Source organism: Furipterus horrens, unplaced genomic scaffold (genome assembly GCF_987537825.1).
Source record: "Furipterus horrens unplaced genomic scaffold, mFurHor1.1.pri manual_scaffold_3, whole genome shotgun sequence".
NCBI classification, from domain to species: Eukaryota; Metazoa; Chordata; class Mammalia; order Chiroptera; family Furipteridae; genus Furipterus; species Furipterus horrens.
The window spans coordinates 99,182,629-99,202,974 of NW_028327173.1; the positions used below are offsets into that span (position 1 = coordinate 99,182,629).

At 37.6% G+C, this 20,346-nt stretch overlaps 1 protein-coding gene across 1 annotated transcript in view; it reads left to right on the top strand.

Annotated features, from left to right (window-relative positions):
• EXOC2 (exocyst complex component 2) overlaps window positions 1–20,346 on the top strand; it is a 239,568-nt gene that overhangs the window by 40,924 nt on the left and 178,298 nt on the right. Inside the window, exons 4-5 of the mRNA XM_090269916.1 lie at window positions 4,985–5,098; window positions 7,193–7,317. Of these exons, the coding sequence (XP_090126042.1) occupies window positions 4,985–5,098; window positions 7,193–7,317 (239 nt within the window). The remainder of the gene's footprint in view (window positions 1–4,984; window positions 5,099–7,192; window positions 7,318–20,346) is intronic.

The window sequence follows — 20,346 nt, forward strand, 5'->3', positions numbered from 1 at the left end:
CCTCTTCAGGGGAAAGGCTAAGGGAGTAAACCCCGACAGAAAATCCGGAGCCGGAGTCCCTAAGGCGGTTTGACGTTGTAGTCAACACCGGCAACTCCTGCGGCGCACCTGAAGCCAAGCTGTATTGACTCCGTCTTTCCCTTGGACCCTTCAGCTGCGAAGAGAGGGGGGGTCTGCTGCATGGGCAACAGCAGACCCTCCATATCACCCTGCCCAGGCTCTGTAGCTTCAGCTTCACTGGAGAGGACACTCCAGCGTCATCGCAAGATGTCGATTCAACACGGGAGGAGACAGATACCGTGTCACTCCCGAGTCGGACTGCACAGCCATTCTCGGCGGTGCAGATAGACTCTTAAGAAGCTACACCATCGTCTCTCGAGACGGACGGCTGACGACGACGACGACGATTTTGCCCATGTTCTAACCCCTGGCAACTTTACTTTTCTGCTCTGGTTTTGTGAGTTTAACTTTTTTTAAATATCCACATATATTTGCAAATCTGATAAAGGGTTAATATCCAAAATTTATAAAGACATACAACTCAAGAGCAAACCGCCCTGCACCCCAAACAAAAATAATTCATTTGAAAAATGGGCAGAGGAGTTAAATAGACATTTTTTCAAAGAAGACATACAGGTACAAGAAAAAGTGTTTAAAATAACTAATCATTAGGGAAATGCAAATAAACCACACCTGTTAAAATTCCTATTATCAAAAAGATAAGAGGGAACAAGTATTGGCCAGGATGTGGAGAAAAGGATATCCTGTGTACTGCTGGGGGGAATGTGAATTGGTACAGCCACTATGGAAAACAGTATGGAGGTTCCTCCAAAAATAAAAATAGAGTTGCCATATATGATCCAACAATTCCTCTTCTGGGTATTTATCTGAAGAAAATTAAAACACTAATTCAAAAAGGTATATGCTTCCCATGTTCATTGCAGCATTATTTAAAGTAGCCGTGATGTGGAAAGAAGTATCCATGGACGGATGATTAGGGTATAAGGAAAATGTGGTATACACAGGCATGCATGCACACACACACGAATGTTATTCAGCTATGAGAAAGAAGGAAATCCTGACATTTGCAACAACATGGGTGAACCTTGATCTATTTTGTTAGGCAAAGAAAGACTAATACAGTTTTCATTGTTTGTAACTACGTTGAGCGTGACATAACTGTCAGACCACTGGGGACTGTGCCATTTGACCATGACATGCAACTGCTGTATTTTTGAGTTAATGTATTTTGAGTTTTGCTTTACTTGATATTACTGTATCATAATTTAAAAAAAAAAAAATTGTCGTTCTTAACTCTAGCGACCCCTCTTCACACTACTGCTTCAATATTGGTAGGAAACCACCCAACCAAAATAAAACTACTGGTCTTGAGTGAAGGGTAAAGAAGCTCAGATTGCCTTCTTACAGGTTCTTTAACTGCTTTTTTGTCAACTCTGTCTTTAACCTTTGAGTTTGCAACTCTTCCTTTTTAGATGAAGATTTCACATAGTTGAATAATTTGTGAAGACTTAATAGGGATTTAGTTGATATCAGGTGATCTTGTGGTACTTTTTGATTCTGTTAAGGTTATTTAACTTCCTGAGCAAATGAAATGTTAGGATTACAAAGAACTTCAGTGTAAGTATCATACAGAAAGAAGTAAGGCTGACAAAGTCATAGGAATGCCACCTCGTGCCTTTCCCTCACACAGATGACAGACCACACTCATTCATCAGACCATTCTTTCCATGATTCTTGAAACAGCTCTCTAGGCAGACACTGTTCCCTAGTTAATGTAGAACTGTGAGATACAACCAGTGCATATCAGGATGGAGGGTTTACAGTTATTTAGCTAGGATTCAGTCTAAGTCTCCATTTAGTCATTCTGTTCTCCAAAAGTTCTAACTTGGAAGCATGATGTACAAATAAATAAAATTAGAGAAACTTCCAAAGGTGATGGGATTTTATTACTAAGTATCAAACCAATATGAGGAATCCAAACCAAAATAAACTTATAAAAATGCAGAGTTCTTTAGCTCCCTTTCAGAGGCTGTATAGTGAAGTGACCAAGTGTATGGAACACACACACACACAGAGATTTACATTGTATTTTAACTTTTAAGCCTGTGTAGAAAGATGTAGGGTTGACTTAGTCTCTGAGTTACTGAAACTGAAGTGATGCAGCTTGATGTCCATGATTGCCCTAAAGTCTCCTTTCATATTGTCTGTTACTATAGAGTTAAGCAGGGCCCCTCACCCCACCTCCAGTTAAAAAAAGAAGTCTTCATAGTTTGTAGGCCTTTTTCTCTCTTGACTGAGGTAATAACAATAAATGTCAGATTCTAGATTGAAGTATGGGGTTTACAAGGGAAATCATGGAGAACCAGTTTTGATGTCTGCATTCCTTGCACTTTTAGGGAGTATGAGTGGATAAAGTAGAAGAGCCATTACGGAAGGGGAAGATTTGTAACATTTCTTTTTTTTAAGGTTTTATTTATTTATTTTTAGAGAGAGGAGAAGGGAGGGAAAAAGAGAGGGAGAGGAACATCAATCAGTTGCCTCTTGCATGTGCCCCAACTGTGGACCAGCCTGCAACCCAGGCATGTGTCCTGAGCGGAATCAAACCTACGACCTTTTGCTTTGTGGGATGATGCTTAACCAACTGAGCCATGCTGATCAGAGCTGTAAGATTTCTTGAGAGCTTTGCTAGGCTGTGAAAAGAAGGCATAGAGGATGTGTGCTCTTCACTCATGTCTGGTGAGTGGGCCCCCAGGTACAAATGTTTCCTGCAGTTTTGAGACAGAGGCCCTGGCACCCAAGAGCACTAAAACACAGCACATGGACAGTAGAGGTGTCTGCCTTGGGAAGGGTGTTTTCTGGTACCAGATGAGGACTTCACTAGAAGAGTGGGTTCCAGGCCATTGCATAGTTGTGCCTAAGTCTGGTCACCTGCAAATCAAGGGCTCAAACAGGTAGTACTTTTGGGTAAAGATGGACTGTTGATCTTGGCCTAGGTTGCCTAATTTCTAAATTGAAGCTCTATTTGTAGTAATGTGGCATCAAGACTCTCTCAGATAAGAGTACAAGTCATCAGATCTGCACATGCTTTCTTCTAGGATGGGAATAATTTCCTCTATTGAATACATCTTAAAGAGACATTGGGCTCATGTAATGCATTATTATTTGTTTTCTCCCACATCTCCTGTGTCCTACTTCTCAATTTTTCTCATTCCTTATACTTTTGCTTTAACTGCTCTGTGTAGTGTACATTTGTTTTCAATAGGCTTTTGTTTTCATCTGTTTATCTGACTTTTGAATCTCATGGGAATATGCACATCAAATTCCTTTCTAAAATATGGTTTAGGAAGCTCAGTTTCACATTAAGGGTCTTCCTAATTTTTTGAGGTATTTTATGGACAAAAAAAAAACTTTACAGAGCACTCTTTTCAAAGTTTTATAGGTATGATGTACATGTAAGGAGATATTTGTAAGGAGTTTAAAGCATTAATTTATTGGAGTGCTGTATAAATCTTGTATTTATAAATGTAATTGAAGGTGTTCACAGAAAAAATAAATAAACTTTAAAAAGGATTATTTTTTGACTGAATACATTTAAAAGAAAATATATTTTGAAACCTGTTCTGCTATGAACAGAAATGACATATTTTTACTATGGTGTTTGTTTTTAAGTTCAGCTTCCTAATGCATAAAAGTTTTGCAATGGATACTTAAATACAAACAGAAAAGACACTGAGCGATAAAATAATGCTGTGTCCTGTTCGTACCCTGTGACTTAGGCTTATCCAGTGTACAGTGGTGAGGAACGTATTTCACTCAGAGGACACACAGCAAGATCAGAGAAATAATGTAACAACAAATGTGATGGGTGCAAGAAAATATAATCCCTTTGAAGTTGCTGAAGCTTTAGCTTTGAGGATGAGTGGTAGAAATGGGTCTTGAGAGAGAAGCAGTTTGGGATCATGGAGAGACTTGATTATAGAACTTGGACTTAATTCTGCATAGATGAAGAAATGGGGGTATAATGGGAGTATAGTAAGGGCTGCTTGCTAATAAGCCCTCAGTGGGAAAGGTGTGCCCATGTTACTTTTGCTCTCACACCCAACTACTTCCAGTCTGATTTATATTAGATACTTAATTAGTATTTGAACTAATAAGTAAATGAATTGATCCAGAAGTTGAGATTAAAAATGCAGGCAAGAAAGTGAGCTGTAGATAATGTATTGCATAGTATCATAAGCTTTTTAAAAAATTATTTCAGATGTGGAAATGGAAATAACAGTATTATATAGTTAGATCTAATTTTATTAGTAGGCATTATAAGGCATTAGTATGCCTTACAACAGTTTTCAAATTGGTCTTTACATTTTTAAACAAGATTTTATTTATTTATTTTTAGAGGGGAACGGAGGAGGAGAGAGAGAGAAACATCGACGTGTGGTTGTCTCTTGTGCGCCCCCAACAGGGAACCTGGCCTGCAATCCAGGCACGTGCTCTAACTAGGAATTGAACAGGGGACCCTTTGGCTTGCAGGCCGGCTCTCAGTCCACTGAGCCACACCAGCCAAGGCTAGGTCTTTAAATTTTTTAACAAACTGATTTAATGTTATTAAATTTCATTGTATTGAGAGTTCTATTTTTACTCTTGATTAGGGACTGATTTCATATTCAGATAGATTTTATAAAATATCAACTTAGTCCCTTTAAATCTTATGTTCTAGTATTGATGTAATTTTAATGTTTTAATTAATTTCATATCATATATAATCAGTTGATGCATTAAAAATTAGCTGAGGTATAGGAAATATATTTTGTACACACATACAAACACAGGCTTTATAATGTAGATGAATAATTACAATGGTTTTTATTCATGTTTTATTATATTAGGTACTCCAGGACGTGTGTTAACATCTTTGTAAGTAATAAAACTTGAAATATATTTTAAACTATTTTTCTCCCTTCAGAAGTAAATTTCCCCAGAGGGACTTGGAAATGCTGTTTCCTGGAATGAGTGCTGATTTCACAAGTGAGAATTTTTCAGCTGCCTGGTATCTTATAGAGAACCACTCAACTACCAGGTTAGTGATGTGGGACTGTTGATTGTGAATTGTTGCACTTGATGAAACAAATAGGATTATATAGTAATGTGGGTTTTAGGTCTAGCTCTGCCACTTTGGAGACCTTTGACTTACGGTGAGCTTGTGAACATCGCAGGGTATCTATTTCTTTATAAAAGGTATTATTAATTAGAGGACCCTGATATACTACTATCATGTTGTTTCTATAAGTTTCATTATTTGTGCAACCTTGTAAAATGTGGAATCTCAGCTGGGTCTGTAAACTGATGTCTGAATGTGACCTTTCCCTACTCAAATAACAAAACTTTCAAGTCCTGGTATAAAGTGGGGAACACACCTCCTTCCCAGACCATAGAGTAAAGGAAGATAATTCATTTTATTATTTTGCAAAGACTTCGTTTAAAATTAGGCAAAAACATAGACAAGGTCATATATCTAAATTAAAATGCTCCTTTTTGTCAATAATTACATTTTACCCACTCTCTACAAAATCAGGTTTTTAACCTTGTTTTGAAAACGTTTTTTCTTCAGGTTTTAAAACTTCATGTGCATATTAAAAAATTGTGCATTCCAATAATTGAGATCATTTTAAAAGCAAAAAAAAATAATAATAATAAAAGGCACTCTGATTAAACTGCGTTTTACAGCCTGCAGGACACCTTGGACCAGCTTGGTTTTTACTCTAGATTTCACTCTTGACCCATCCAGCTCCTCCTTCCTTCACCAAAATGCAAGTTCTTTCCCTTCCTTGACAGCCGAACAGGCAGATGGGAAAGGCAGGTGCAGCCTTCATTGTCAGTAGTTCTGATGTGAAAAGGGACAGCAGTCATTTATACTGATCCAACTTCTTTGCATCTTACAAAGTTAAACAGCTAAAAGAAGTGAAATAAGAAGGCAATGCTTGTGGAATGTACAGTGCATATTGACGGTGCTGTCCTCATTACCATTCGCCTGCTTTCCTCTCCTATTCAATGGTTTCTTTGGAAGGCGGTGGATTTTTCTCTTAGTTTTTGTCTTCTTCAATTTCGATTTAACTGAATTTCTCAATCTCGGCCATATCCAGTTTGTCAGACATGGTTGCTGAGGAAGCGGAGAGAGGCGCACAAGCGAGAGAAGTCTGATCTGCTCAGTGACAGCTGCTGCTGAAAATGTTTAAAACAATTATATTTAGTAAAAATGTTTGAATGTTTTATTGCTTAAAACTTATATTCTTGAACAGTCAACTTGTTAAAATATAACTTAGAAAATTTTCACCTATGAGGAGGAAAATCATTAGTAGAAAAAAATGAGTAAAAGTTGGTATATACATAGAATAAATTTGGCATGATAAATTTTAAAGGCAAATGTCTGAAATGTTTCATTATAGAAGATGATTCTAATTTTACATTATGGATGTGCTTTTTTGGTTACTATAAGTCAGAATTAATCTCTTTTCTGTGTAGGGCTATCATGGCACTCAGTATAGTCAAAGTTTTATAGCCAGATTTTCTTAGCTCAAATAGAAATAAAACTCTGAAATACAGAGAACTACCTATTTTTTTCTCTTCTTGAGATGTAGATATAAAATGTTGTGGTCTTTTAAATTATTTATATTGTGAATTGAAGACCCCCCCCCCCCAGGTTTTCTGTAATTTCACTACTGTTGATGTAGTAATAACAGTATGCTCAGTTTGTATCCAGAATACAGAAATGAATGTACAGAGAAGATCCTACCTTAGATAGCATCCACAGCTGCATAATATAGGTCTTTCCACCAGGGAGATGATATTCAGAACTCCTTACTTGGCATATGTATATATGATATATATTGGTATAAAAATAGCTACATATATATTTACTTCATAGGGGTCTGATGTATTTGGAGTGACCATTTGAGGGCTACTAATCTCTTTTCTACCTACTGTAATTTTGGCATTCATAATAAAATTTTTAGCTCTAGGTAAAATTTGGAAGCCTTTGTTTTTATCTGGTTATGTATTATATTGGTCTGTATCTTCTTAATGTAGGCTCCAGTATTTTATACTTAATGCATTGTCTTATTTCTTTTTTCCTTGTTAGGGATGTCAAACTTTTGGTTTCTTTATTTCATTTCAGTTTTGAACAGCTCAAAATGGCAGTCACCAACCTGAAGAGACAGGCTAACAAGAAGAGTGAAGGCAGCCTGGCATGTGTGAAAGGGGGTCTTAGTACTTTCTTTGAAGCCCAGGATGCTCTCTCAGGTAAGGTGATTGACCCTCAGAGCTATCTGCTGTGGCTTCCACAACAGAGACCTACACTGTGTTTGCAGAGTGTTTGCAGGGTATAACATTTGGTCTGTATTTATAAAAGTAGATATCTAAAATGTTCCATAAATACTTGTTGTAGACGAGGCTGGAATCTCTTTGAAGGCTTGATACTTTAAATATTTGTCTCTGAGGCTTTTGTAGACTCATGGTACATCTGTGAAATAGATGACTACTTTGCCTCTCCACAATGCCCAGTCTGGTGTGAAATTAAATTACAATTGGTAAAATCCTTTTATAGCCATCAGTATTTTAGACATGTGACTAATTCAATAAATGTCAACTATTGTGTGTTTGGTTTGGAAAGGACCGATGGTATTGTATCATTCTTTTTGCCCTCACCCTACCAGTCTCATACACAATATTTAACTGTCCGTCATACATGCCATCATCTGTATATGCAAGAGAAATTGTATTAAATAGAAATAATGTGGCTTTAGACTCTTCAGAGAAAGATGTTAGATAAAGTTTTTTTCTATCTTTAGTAGAAATCAATTCTTTAGTAAATAACATATATTAATAAAAATTAGTCTAATACTTTAAAAATAAACTAAAGACACCAGTAACCTAGTACCTATATAGCTAAGTACTGACTGTAGACAAGGAGGCCACACCTTCCATTCAGAAAGACTAAATTGTTAAATTAATTTGTATTTTTGAAGTACAGGCATCCTTTTATTGTTTTTAAGGCCCCTTCCTCCTGGGCCAAACTTGACTTCTGACAAATTAAATGTTCATCTGATACAGCTCTTTCCTTGCAGATAGAAGCTAGGTTTTTAAAGGCTTCAATATACTTCTCCTGCCATACAGGAAAAAAAAAAAAAGGAATGAAATGTGAATGCCTAGGATAGAGCAGAGAAGTTAGTTAATCATCTCTGATAAATAATCTTTGGAGATAGAAGATGGTGGAGGAGTGAAGGGAGGCTGCGCTTGCTTTCTCCGGATACCTGTCTGTAGTTTAGGCTAATTGTGGACAGAGCATCTCAGTTAACGTCTAGAGGCAGGAGCTGAGCCTTGGTGCTGCTGGCTCAGAGAAGGCCGTCTGGGAGTGACCTGTCTGGTGAGGATAGCAGAGGAGAAAGGGATGAGACAGGATTTCTGACTGGTCTAGCTTCCTGAGCTGCGGCTGGCAGTGGGCAAAGATTTTTAAGTGATCCTAGGTTTCCCTTGAGAGGACTCGGGTGGAGAGCGAGGTGCTGCCCTCAGGCAGAGCCAGGAGTGGGCCAGATGGCATTGGCTCTGAGAGGCAAGGAACAACATATTTTTTTATTTTTTATTTTTCTTTTGATTGTTTTTTGTGGACAAGGGAGGAAAGGCTATGAATGGGGCAAGATTCTTGAGGAACGCAGGTGCAGAAGTGCACTCGCCCATGCCCCCATCCTCTCCCCCAGGTCACGCGAGCGTGCCCTAGTCCACACTCCCAGGCGCGCAACCATCCCGGTGGCATGTGTGCAGCGGCTCCCCCAGCCTCCCCACCTGGGTCCACAACCAGTCAACCTGCCCCTGGCCTGTGTTAGGGAGTGCACTTGCCCCTGGGTGAGGCCAAAGGAGGGTGAAGTGAACTAGAGGCACTTTGTAAGAGTGTTGAGCGCTGGCATGGGAGAAAGAGCTGGGAGAGCAGCGGACTAGATCCCAGTGAAGAATCATCCCCAGTACTAAAAAAGAAATCTCTTAAGCAGACTACTCCCTCCAAGTGGCATCAGCTGGAGGCAGCAGCTCAACAACTGTGTACAGGAGGGTCACACCACGAAGGCAGGAAATGAAAGCAGGTAAATCTAAGAACAGAAACAACAAGTAGAACCACCTAAAATGGGGAGGACAGATAACATACCAACAAAAGGAAAGGAAGAATTCCCAGAAGGAAGGATAGAAGAAATAGAGGCAAGCACTATCAGAAATGGAATTCAAAACAACGGTAATGAGAAAAATGAACTCAAGAAACTCAGAGGAAACTACAACAGGGGAACTACAAGGAACTCCAGGGAAGCTATAAGGAACTTACTAAGAATTACACAAGGACATACAAACTATAAATAAGAGCCAGGAAGAAATGAAATATAAAATTTCTGAACTGAAGAACAGAGTAGAAGCAATCAAAAGCAGGCTAAATGAAGCAGAGGATTGAATCAGTGAGCTAGAGGACAACGTAGAAAAAATTTACCAGGCAGTGCAATGAAATGAAAAAAGGCTTAAAAGGAATGAAGAGGGTTTAAGAGAACTTCGGAATAATTTGAAACACAACAATATCTGTATCATAGGGATATCAGAAGGAGAAGAGGAGGAACAAGGGATAGAAGACCTGATTGAAAAAGTAATGACAAAAACTTTCCTAACTTGATGAGAGAAAAACTCATGCAAGTTCAGGAAACACAGAGGGTCCCAGTGAAGATGAATCCAAGGAGGCACATCATAATCAAAATGACAACATTCAAAGACAAAGAGAGAATCCTAAAGGTACCAAGAGAAAAAGGGCAAATAACATAGAAGGGAGCTCCGCTAAGGCTATCAGCTGATTTCTCAACAGAAACACTAAAAGCCAGAAGGGAATGGCAAAAAAATATTTCAAGCGAGGAAAAACAAAGGCCTACAACCAAGACTAATCTACCCAACAACGTCCTCTTTAAAAATAGAAGGTGAAATAAGGAGTTTCCCAGACAAAGGAAGACGAAAAATACATCTCCGTCAAACCAGCATGCAAGAGATGCTAAAGGGAATGCTTTAAGAAAAAGAAGAAAAAGAGAGAGGATCATAGGTACAAAGGGAAATTAATAAATACTTGTTAATAATAACCTTAAATGTAAATGGATTCACTGCTCCAATCGGAAGACATAGGGTAGCTGAATGGATATGAAAACATGACCCACATATATGCTGTCTACAAGAGACACACCTCAAAACAAAAGATTTACACAGACTAAAAGTGAAGGGATGGAAAAAAGTATTCCAAGCAAATGGACATGAAAAAAAAACTGGGGTAGCAATACTTACATCAGACAAAACAGATTTCATGAAAAAAAAACTGGGGTAGCAATACTTACATCAGACAAAACAGATTTCAAAGCAAAGGCCATAAGAAGAGACAAAGAAGGACATTTCATAATACTTAAGGGAAAAATCCATGAAGAAGATATAACCCTTGTAAACATATATGCACCCAACTTAGGAGCACCCAAATATATAATAAAATCTTGGAAGACTACAAGAAGGATATCAACAGCAACGCACTCATAGTAGGGGACCCTAACACATCGTTGTCAGCAATGGACAGATCTTCAAAGCAAGGAAGCACCAAGGATATTGAAGCGTTGAACAACACTCTAGAACAAGTGGATATAGTTGATATATATAGAACCTTTCACCCCAAAGAAGCAAAATATGCATTCTTTTCAAGTGCACATGGAACATTTTCCAAGATAATTCACATAGTAGGACACAAAACAAGCCTCAGCAAATTCAAGAAAATTGAAATTATATCAAGCATCTTCTCAGTTTACAAGGCCTTGAAACTGGAAATCAACCTCAAGAAAAAAACTCAAAGATATTCAAACTCATGGAGAATGAATGACATGCAATTAAATAATGAATGGGTTAACAATGCCATCAAGGAAGTAATCAAGAAGTTTCTGGAAACAAATGGTAATGAACATTCAACACCAGAAAACCTATGGGATACAGCGACAGCAGTCTTGAGAGGAAAGTTCATAGCAATACAGGCCTACCTAAAAAGGACAGAAGAATCTCAAATAAAAAAATATAACCCTATAGCAACAAGAACTAGAACAACAACAACAAATGAATCCAGAGCAAGTAGGAAGAAGGAAATCATCAAGATCAGAGCAGAATTAAATGACATAGAGACGAAACAAACAATTCAAAAGATCAGTAAAACCAGGAGCTGGTTCTTTGAAAAAATAAACAAAATTGACAAGTCTTTAGCCACGTTCATCAAGAAAAAAAGAGAGAGGACCCAAATAAATAAAATGAGAAATGAAAGAGGAGAAATCATAACTGATATCACAGAAATACAAAGGATTGTAAGAAATTACTACAAACAACAGTATGGCAGAAACTTGGCAACCTAGACGAAATGGAAAAATTTCTAGAAACATGTAATTTTTTAAAACTGATTCAAGAAGAAGCAGAAAATGTGAATAAACCGATACAAAGAGTGAAATTGAATCAGTAATCAAAAAACGCCCAGCACACAAAAGCCCTAGACCTGATGGCTTCACAGGCGAATTTTACAAAACATTTAGGGAAGAACTAATGCCTACTCTTCTCAAACTATTCCAGAAAACCAAGAACAGGGAAGACTATGAAACTCTTTCTATGAAGCAGTAAAAAAGAAAACTGCAGGCCAATATCACTGATGAACATAGATGCTAAAATCCTCAACAAAAATATTGCCAAACTGGATCTAGCAACACATAAAAAGCTGATACACCACAATCAAGTGGAATTCATCCCAGGGATGCAAGGATGGTGTAATATTCACAAATCAATAAACATAGTATACCCCATAAAGAAAATGAAAGATAAAAATCACAGATTATATCAATAGATGCTAAAAAAGCATTATGAAGTACAACACCCATTTATGATGAAAACATTCAGCATAATGGGAGTAGAGGGAGCATACCTCAACATAATAAAGGCCATATATGAGAAATCTGAAACCAGCATCATACTCAATGGACAAAACCTGATAGCATTCCCCCTGAGATCAGGAACAAGACAAGGATGTCCACTCTCTTTACTCCTATTCAACATAGTTTTGGAAGTTGTAGCCATAGCAATAAGAGAAGTAAAAGAAGTGCATCCAAATTGGAAAAGAGGAAGTAAAACTGTCATTATTTGCTGATGACATGATAGTGTATATAGAAAAACCTATAGACTCCACTAAAAAACTACAGGACATATTAAGTGAACTTGGCAAAATAGCAGAGTACGAAGTCAATATTCAGAAGTCGAAGGCATTTCTGTACACCAGCAATAAAATATCAGAAATAGAAACTAGAAAAAAGTTCCCATTTACTATAGCAATAAGAATAATAAAGTAAGTACTTAGGAATAAACTTAACCAAAGAGATAAAAGACCTGTACTCAGAAAACTACATAACACTGAAGATAGAAATCGAGAAAGATACAAATAAATATAAGCAAATACCATGTTCATGGATGGGAAGAATCAACATCATTAAAATATCCACACTACCTGTAAGAGACTCTGGGTCCCTTGGAATGGATGAAAAATCTACTCAAACACTCACCATCTGAGGAAGGAAGGGAGGAGGCTTTCTGTGATGAAAATCGCCCCCATTTATTAGCCCGGGTTTTTATCTACTTTTCACACACGGAAATGCGTAAGGAAAACATGCAGCCATTCCTTAAATGGTAAGGAGTGAAAGGGAAATGCAGATCAATAGGGGGTTGAAATGTCCAGGTATTTTACAGGAGGTCAAAAACATTTACTCTTGCTTAATTGTTCTGTTCTTCATATTTTACTGACAAGGATTTGAGGCTATTAAGAGAAAAACAGAGCAGGTTCCCTTTTCCTTAAAAGCCACTTTGTATTTCTATTCTATCTTTAAAATCCCTTGGAGGGTGGGATTCAGATCAAGCATGAAAGATAAGAAACTTGCTGGTTAAGACCCAAGTTCCTGTTTTCCGGCTGGCTCCACACAGTGGTCCTCCAGTCTTTTCAAACCACGCCTGCCTGTCTCCTACACTACCCAAAGCAATTTATAGATTCAACACAATCCCTATTAAAGTACCAGTGACATGTTTCACAGACCTAGAACAAATACTTCAAAAATTTATATGGAACCAAAAACGACCCCGAATAGTCACAGCAATCTTGAGACAGAGAACATAGTAGGAGGAATCACAGTATCTGACATCAAACTGTACTACAAGTCCTCTGTAATCAAAACAGCCTGGTACTGGCATAAGAACAGACATACAGATTAATGGAACAGAACAGAGAACCCAGAAATAATACAGGTCTGTATGGTCAAGTAATATTCGACAAAGGGGGAAGGAACATAAAAGGCAATGAGAAGAGCCTCTTCAACAAATGTTGCTGGGAGAACCGGACAGGGACATGTCAAAAAATGAAACTAGACCACCAACTTACACTATGCAGCAGAATAAACTCAAGATGGATAAAAGACCTAAATGTAAGCCATGACACCATAAAAGTCCTAGAGGAAAAGATAGGCAGGAAAATTTCAAATATCCCACGTAGCAATATTTTCACAGATACATCTCCTAAGGCAAATTAAATGAAAGAATAAACAAATGGGGCTACATCAAACTAAAGAGTTGCTGCTCAGTAAAAGAAAACATCAGCAAGAGGAAAAGGCAACCAACAATATGGGGAAAGATATTTGCCAATGATACCTCAGAAAAGGGATTGATCTCCAAAATATATAAAGAACTTATATGTCTCAACATTGAAGAATCCTGTAACCCGAATTCAAAAGAACTTATGCCTCCCCATGTTCATAGCAGCGCTATTTATAATAGCCAAGTGCTAGAAACAACCAAGTGCTCATCTGTAGCATCTGTAGATAAGTGGATCAAAAAACTGTGTTATGTTTATGCAATAGAATACTATACAGGAGAAAGAAAAAAGGAACTACTGCCATTTGCGATAACATGTATGGAACTAGAGAGAATTATGCTTTGTGAAATAAGCCAGCCAACAAAAGACAAATACCATATGATATTGCCTAACACAGGAGACTATTTAACAACACAAACAAATGAGCGAAATTGAACCAGAGGCATGTAAACAAGGAACAGACTAATAGTTACCAGGGGAGGGCGTGGGAGGTAGAGGAGGGGGCGTAAGTAGGGTAAGGGTTTAGTAAGGAACTAGTATAAATAACCCATGGACATGTACACCGAGGTGGGGATTGACTGTGGTAGACGGATGATGGGCTGTGTGCCCGTGAGCTTTGGGGGAAAAAGTGGGACAACTGTAATAGAAAAATAATAAATAAATCAAAAAATTTTTAAAAATGGTGTCATTCATTAAGATCATGTTGAAGATAATTTATAACATGTCCTAAATTTTTTAAAGAGTTAATTACTAGTTAGGAAAATATGGTGTTTTACTTATGTTTATAAATATCATTTTACAGTATAACTGAACTCATGTTTAATTACCATAACAAACCAGATAATTATTTTTTCAAAAGTAGCCCTGTCCAAATAAAAGTAGACAGTTAAACATAGTTAAATCTTAAAAAAAAAAAAACAAGGGACTTCCGGCCAAGATGGAGGCTTAGACGGACACGCAAGGTCTCCCTCTACAACTAGAGAGGAATACAACTACTTCAAAACAAAGGATAACTAGAAATTCCAGAAAATAAAACTACACGGAAGTCCAACATATGAAGTTATAAACCAGCGGTGCCATTTGGGCAGGTAAGAGTTAAAGAGGGCAGTGCTGTTTGCGGTCGCACCTGGACAGCGGCTGGGCGGCGAGGAATCCCGGCTGCGGTCAAGCCACTGGCGGTGCGTGACCCCGGCGAGGAATCCCGGCTGCGGGCAAGCCCCTGGCGGTGCGCGACTCTGGCGCTGGGGAGAGCGGCCGCCGCATCGCCTTGAACAGTGAGGCCCAGGGGGGCGGGAGGACGGATCCCGGTCTCCTAGCTGAATAGCTGTGTGAATCCATCTTGGACCCCCGCCCCCAAAGAAAGCACCACAGGGCTGCGCAATAGGTCGCGGACAGGCAGGCGCCGGTTGCTGATTTGTGACGCGTACACAGGCACTGCCCCGGACAGCCGGCTCAAGAAAACAAAACGCATCTGTCAAAATGAGGCAGACAACTATAGAAATCCCGGTAACACAACTCACCAGACAGCAGATAGAGAACCTGACAGATGAACAGATAAGAAACCTGTCAGAGGCTCAGTTCTGGGCCATTGTTAACAGATGGCTTACAGAATTCACAAAAGAGCAGGAAAAAGATATGAAAGAAGCGAAAAACTTTCATAACGAAAGGAACAAAACCGCATACGAGACAGAAGGAAAGGAAATAAAATCCAGAGTTCATTTCAACAAACTGGAATATGGAGAAGGAACAAGCAGTCAACCAATGCAGCGAGAGGAAATGGGAAGCAACAATGAAAGGATCAGAAACCTCTAGGACAGCTATAAAAGGCCCAACATAAGAATCATTGGTTTGCCAGAGAATGAGGAAGATGAACTAGAACTTGAAAAATTGAGTGAAAATATAATAAAGGAGAATTTCCCAGACTTGGGGAAGGGAATAGACTTGCAGGTCCAGGAAGCAAGGAGAGTTCCCAAGAGACTGGACCCAGGGAGAACCACTCCAAGACACATTATAATCAAAATGTCAAAAATTAAAGATAAAGAGAGAATCTTAAAAGCAGCAAGAGAGAAGAAAAGAATTATGTACAAAGGGGTCCCAATTAGACTATCAGCTGACTTCTCAAGGGAAACCCTACAGGCAAGAAGAGACTGGCAAGAAATATTCAAAGTAATGAAAATCCAAAACCTACAACCACGAATACTCTACCCAGCGAAATTGTCATTCAGAATAGAAGGACAGAGAAAGTGTTTCCAGGACAAAATAAAACTGAAAGAGTTCATTAGATCCAAACCACTGTTATATGAGATGTTAAAGGGACTGGTTTAAAAAAAAAACAGAAGCTAGGGAGATGAAACAAAGGCAAACTAAATAGGCAACGAGAGTGGAAAAGGAACTGTGGGTACGGGAAGCATATTGGGGGGAGGTCAACAGGGAGGGGGAATGGGGAAAGGGAGGGAGATGATATAGGAATTGGGGATCAAGGTAGGAGTGAATGGAATAGACGGAGAGAGGTTGGGAGGAACTGTATGCACAACTAATGGACATAATCTAAAAGGGGGGGACAACTGGAGGGAGGGGGGCCACCGGGTGGAGGGGAGCAGAGGGAAGGGAAATTGGCACAAATGTAATATTTTAATCAATAAAACACATTAAATCTGAAAAAAACAAACAAACAAACAAACAAAATCTTTGTCCCATATTTTTTTATTTATTAGTAACTCTTTAGAAATTTTTTGAATATAGTCTTAAGTGAAATTGATCTATAATTTTTAAAAATGCTAATTATTGGTCAGGTTTTATTAATATTATATAGAATCATATGAATTCCTATGTTTATATGTATGTACTTTGAAATAGGTTATGTGAGATTAGGAATTAATATGTTGAAAATGTGAAATAGCTAATAAATTACTCTGGTAATTTATTTTACATTTTATTTTAATATATTTCAAGTATGCTAGAAGTTGAGAGGCAAGTACAGGGATCCCCATATACCTGACATCTAGTAGTTTGTAGTAGATGTTTGTTTTTTCAGTTAGTTTTAATCTTAAAATATTATGAAAGCAAATATGTTTCTTAATATATGCCAATTTTCTGTTACTGTGCTGAAGATAATAATGGGGGTGAGAGACATTTTCTCTTCAGGGCACACTGATATATTGTTAATGCTTGATTAATTACATGACTTAAGTCTAGATTATTTATAATATATTTGTCAGATCTCTTTAATATTGATTCTGTCAGTTTTTCTTTGTATGAAAGACATGCTCACTCTGTAACTTTTGTTGATTAGATTATCTTTTTCTAAAAAATTTATTTATTGTTTTTCTATTATGGCCGTCTCACTTTTTTTCCCATTGCTCCCCCCTACCTAGCCCACTCCTTCTCCCACAGTCAATCCTCACCCTGTTGTTCATATCCATGGGTCATTTATATGGATTATCTTGATACTAATATTATATTATAATGTAATAATAACTGCAAAATTAGGAGCAATTCTTAAGACCACTAACAAGTTTGATAATTTGCTAGGAGGGCTCACAGAACCCACTGTTATACTGGCAGTTATATTTTACTATATCAAAAAGATATAGATGAAAATCAGCCAAGGAAAAAAACTCATGGGGCAGGCTGGTCCAGGAGAGTTCCGTGCATGGAGTGTCCTGTGTCTTTTCAAAGTGGAGTCGTGGACAGCACTGATGTTCCCGGTAATGGTGTGAGACAACGTGTCTAGAGTATTGCCAAAAAGGAATCTAACCCAATTCTTGCTGTCTCTAGTTTTTACTGGTACTGTTACATAGACATAGTCAACTTTCCCAGTGGCTGGCCTCTCAAATCCATCTGGAGGTTGAGTTGATACTGAGTGACCCAAAGCTGTCACCATAAATCACATCGTTAGATTACCTGGTATGGCCCTTTTTGATACACGGTTCAAGGATTTCTTTCTTTCTTTCTTTTTTTTTTTAAAGTTCTTTCCAAACAGGTATACAATAGTAGCTATTAGTTTTTATGCTGTGGCCAATTTTTTTCTTGTGTTACCCTGAATATTTTAATCAAAACTTGATGAGAAGTTTTTCTGGCATAATTACTCCGACTATGCTAATCTCAGTGTGTTTATTATAGTTTTTTCTTTACTATATCCTACAAAAATAGTCCTAGCATCATACTTCACTTTTCCAAGGCTCTCACTCTGCCATTCTCTTCCAGTCCCTTGAAGTGTTGATGAACCATGGTTTCTTGCCAGCTGATGCTCACAGCAGTCCTCCCCAGTCATGGTGGTGTTTGTGGAGCTTCTTATAACTTTAGAGGCCTTTTTACTTCCTCAGTGCCGTCTGATTGTCACCTTGGTTTCAGTGACCATTCCCTGACTGCCTCTTAAGCTTGTCATCTGTAGTCACTTGTTTTTTAGTTGCAAGTCCAGCAATATCACTGCTCCTTTTGAGGACAACTGTGGGCCAACTGTGTGACTTATTTCTCTTTATAATGTACTAAAAAATAGCAGAATAAGAGGCCAAAGCGGAGTAACTAAACACATGTTGTTCAATACTTGATTGGTCCTCCCTTCCTTGTTACTTTTATTGCTGCTCCTCCAGATGGTGTGAGCCATATTCAGTTTTTTGGCACATTCTATTGTTATTTTGGGTTGGCCAAAAAGTCCATTTAGGTTTTTCCATAAAATAAAAGAAACATTTTTCATTTTCACCAATATCTTGATTGATTTGGATATTTTGAGTTTGTCAGCTGTCCCTGCTATTGGCTTCTAGTGGGTAGAGTCCAGTGATGCTGCGAAACATCTTCCAATGCATAAAATAGCCCTTCAGCAAGAAATTATTTGGCCAGAATGTCAGTAGTACCCATAAACTTCGCAAATGACTTCTGACATGTTCAGTCCATTGCAGGGTCTTCTCCGTACACTGTACAAATCTTCTGTGTTTCAGTTTCATCTTCACCTTTCTTGAAATAATAAAGCATAATATGCTAAAAATGTTGCTTCTATCTTCATTATTAAAATGGCTGCACAAAAAGTTACTGACTTTGATAAGTTTTTTAAAAAATGCACACTGATATGACAGTTGTCACCATACAATCTAACAAAATTGTTTTGAATGAAGTTTAAGACAACTAAACACTACTAGAGCCATTATATGGAAAAAACTATATGAACTTTTTGGCCAATCCAGTATTAATGTATGAAGATAATTTTGGCAGATATGTTTATATAAGACCCAGTTATCTAAGCGAGAATCCTTTATACCTGTTAATTTTCTATGTAGTAGTTACAATTATATTATTATTTACTTTTTCCAGTATAACTGAGGAAGGAAAGGATTCACAGATTACGTAAACAATTTAAATATATTTAATATTTATATATTAATAATTTATATGTGTTTAACCACTCATAAAAATTTGGTAGAATAAGAAGTAGAAACTAAATGTTTGAAAAGCTCTTTTCAATTTAAATTATTAATACATCTTACCCTAACCCTTTCTAGTCTTTTCTTTTAGTAAGTATTCTGTTCAGAGGTTGACACATGGGCCAAATTAGGCCCCAGCCTATCTTTGTACAGGCCAAGGAGCTAAATATGGCTGTGTTTTTCAAGGGTTGTTTTTAAAAAATGAAAAAAAATGGGAGAAGAACATTTTATAGAGGAATTATGTGGCTTTTAAAGCCTGAAATATTTACTGTCTGGTTCTTTATAGAAATAGTTTGTCAATCTCTGACTTAGTTTGAAATTATGTCACACAGTCTAGTAATAATATAGTGGTTAGAGTATATATGTCACAGTGTATCTTCCTTGAATCCTTGTAGACATTGCTCATATACACATGTCATTTCTTAATGCCTCATTTCATAATGGCATTATATAAATGCATGGACAAGTATTACAATTTTGATTGAATTTGCATATTTGATGTCTATATTTTGCTAGAGTTATAAAGTGAGATAATTTTAGTGAATTAATAGGCAGTTTCTGTAACTGATTTATTGAATAGAACTTTTATGTACTTTTTTTTGTTTCTCAAATATGAATTTATGGTGTTCAATTGCTTCAAGTTTCAACAGATTAGAAACAATATCAAATTTATGATTATGTACCGAGTTGCTTATTTATACTATTTAAAAATGTGTTCAGAGAAAATAAAAGGTTAGGTGAACCAGACACTGGTTATTTGGTTTAATTTTCTGGAAATAGGATTGCCTTTATCAGGTCCTTATGTGTCCTCGTCCTCATGCTTGGCTGACAGCTTGACAGTGGTTCTGCTGTGATGGAGATGGCCAGCAGGAAGCTGCTTTTTCAGCAGCATAGGTCTGTACAGTGAGCTGAGGGAGCCAGGTTCACCCTATCTTGACCTGCTGATCAGTGGTGGGTTTTGTTAACAACAGAAAATATGGCTGCATGATTTCCTTAATGCTAATTGTGACTTAGCAAAGTAACGTTTGAAGTCTGGCTACTATAAGATGTAATGTCTTATTGCCACGGACAAGCCATATGTAGTACCTGCTTAGTGAAATGCAGTGAGTGTCAAGTGTTCCTTTGCAACCAAGATTGTCAGAAAATCACAGCGACATTTAAATAAATAGAGTAAGCATATTTGCTTGTGTTGAACAAAGAAGA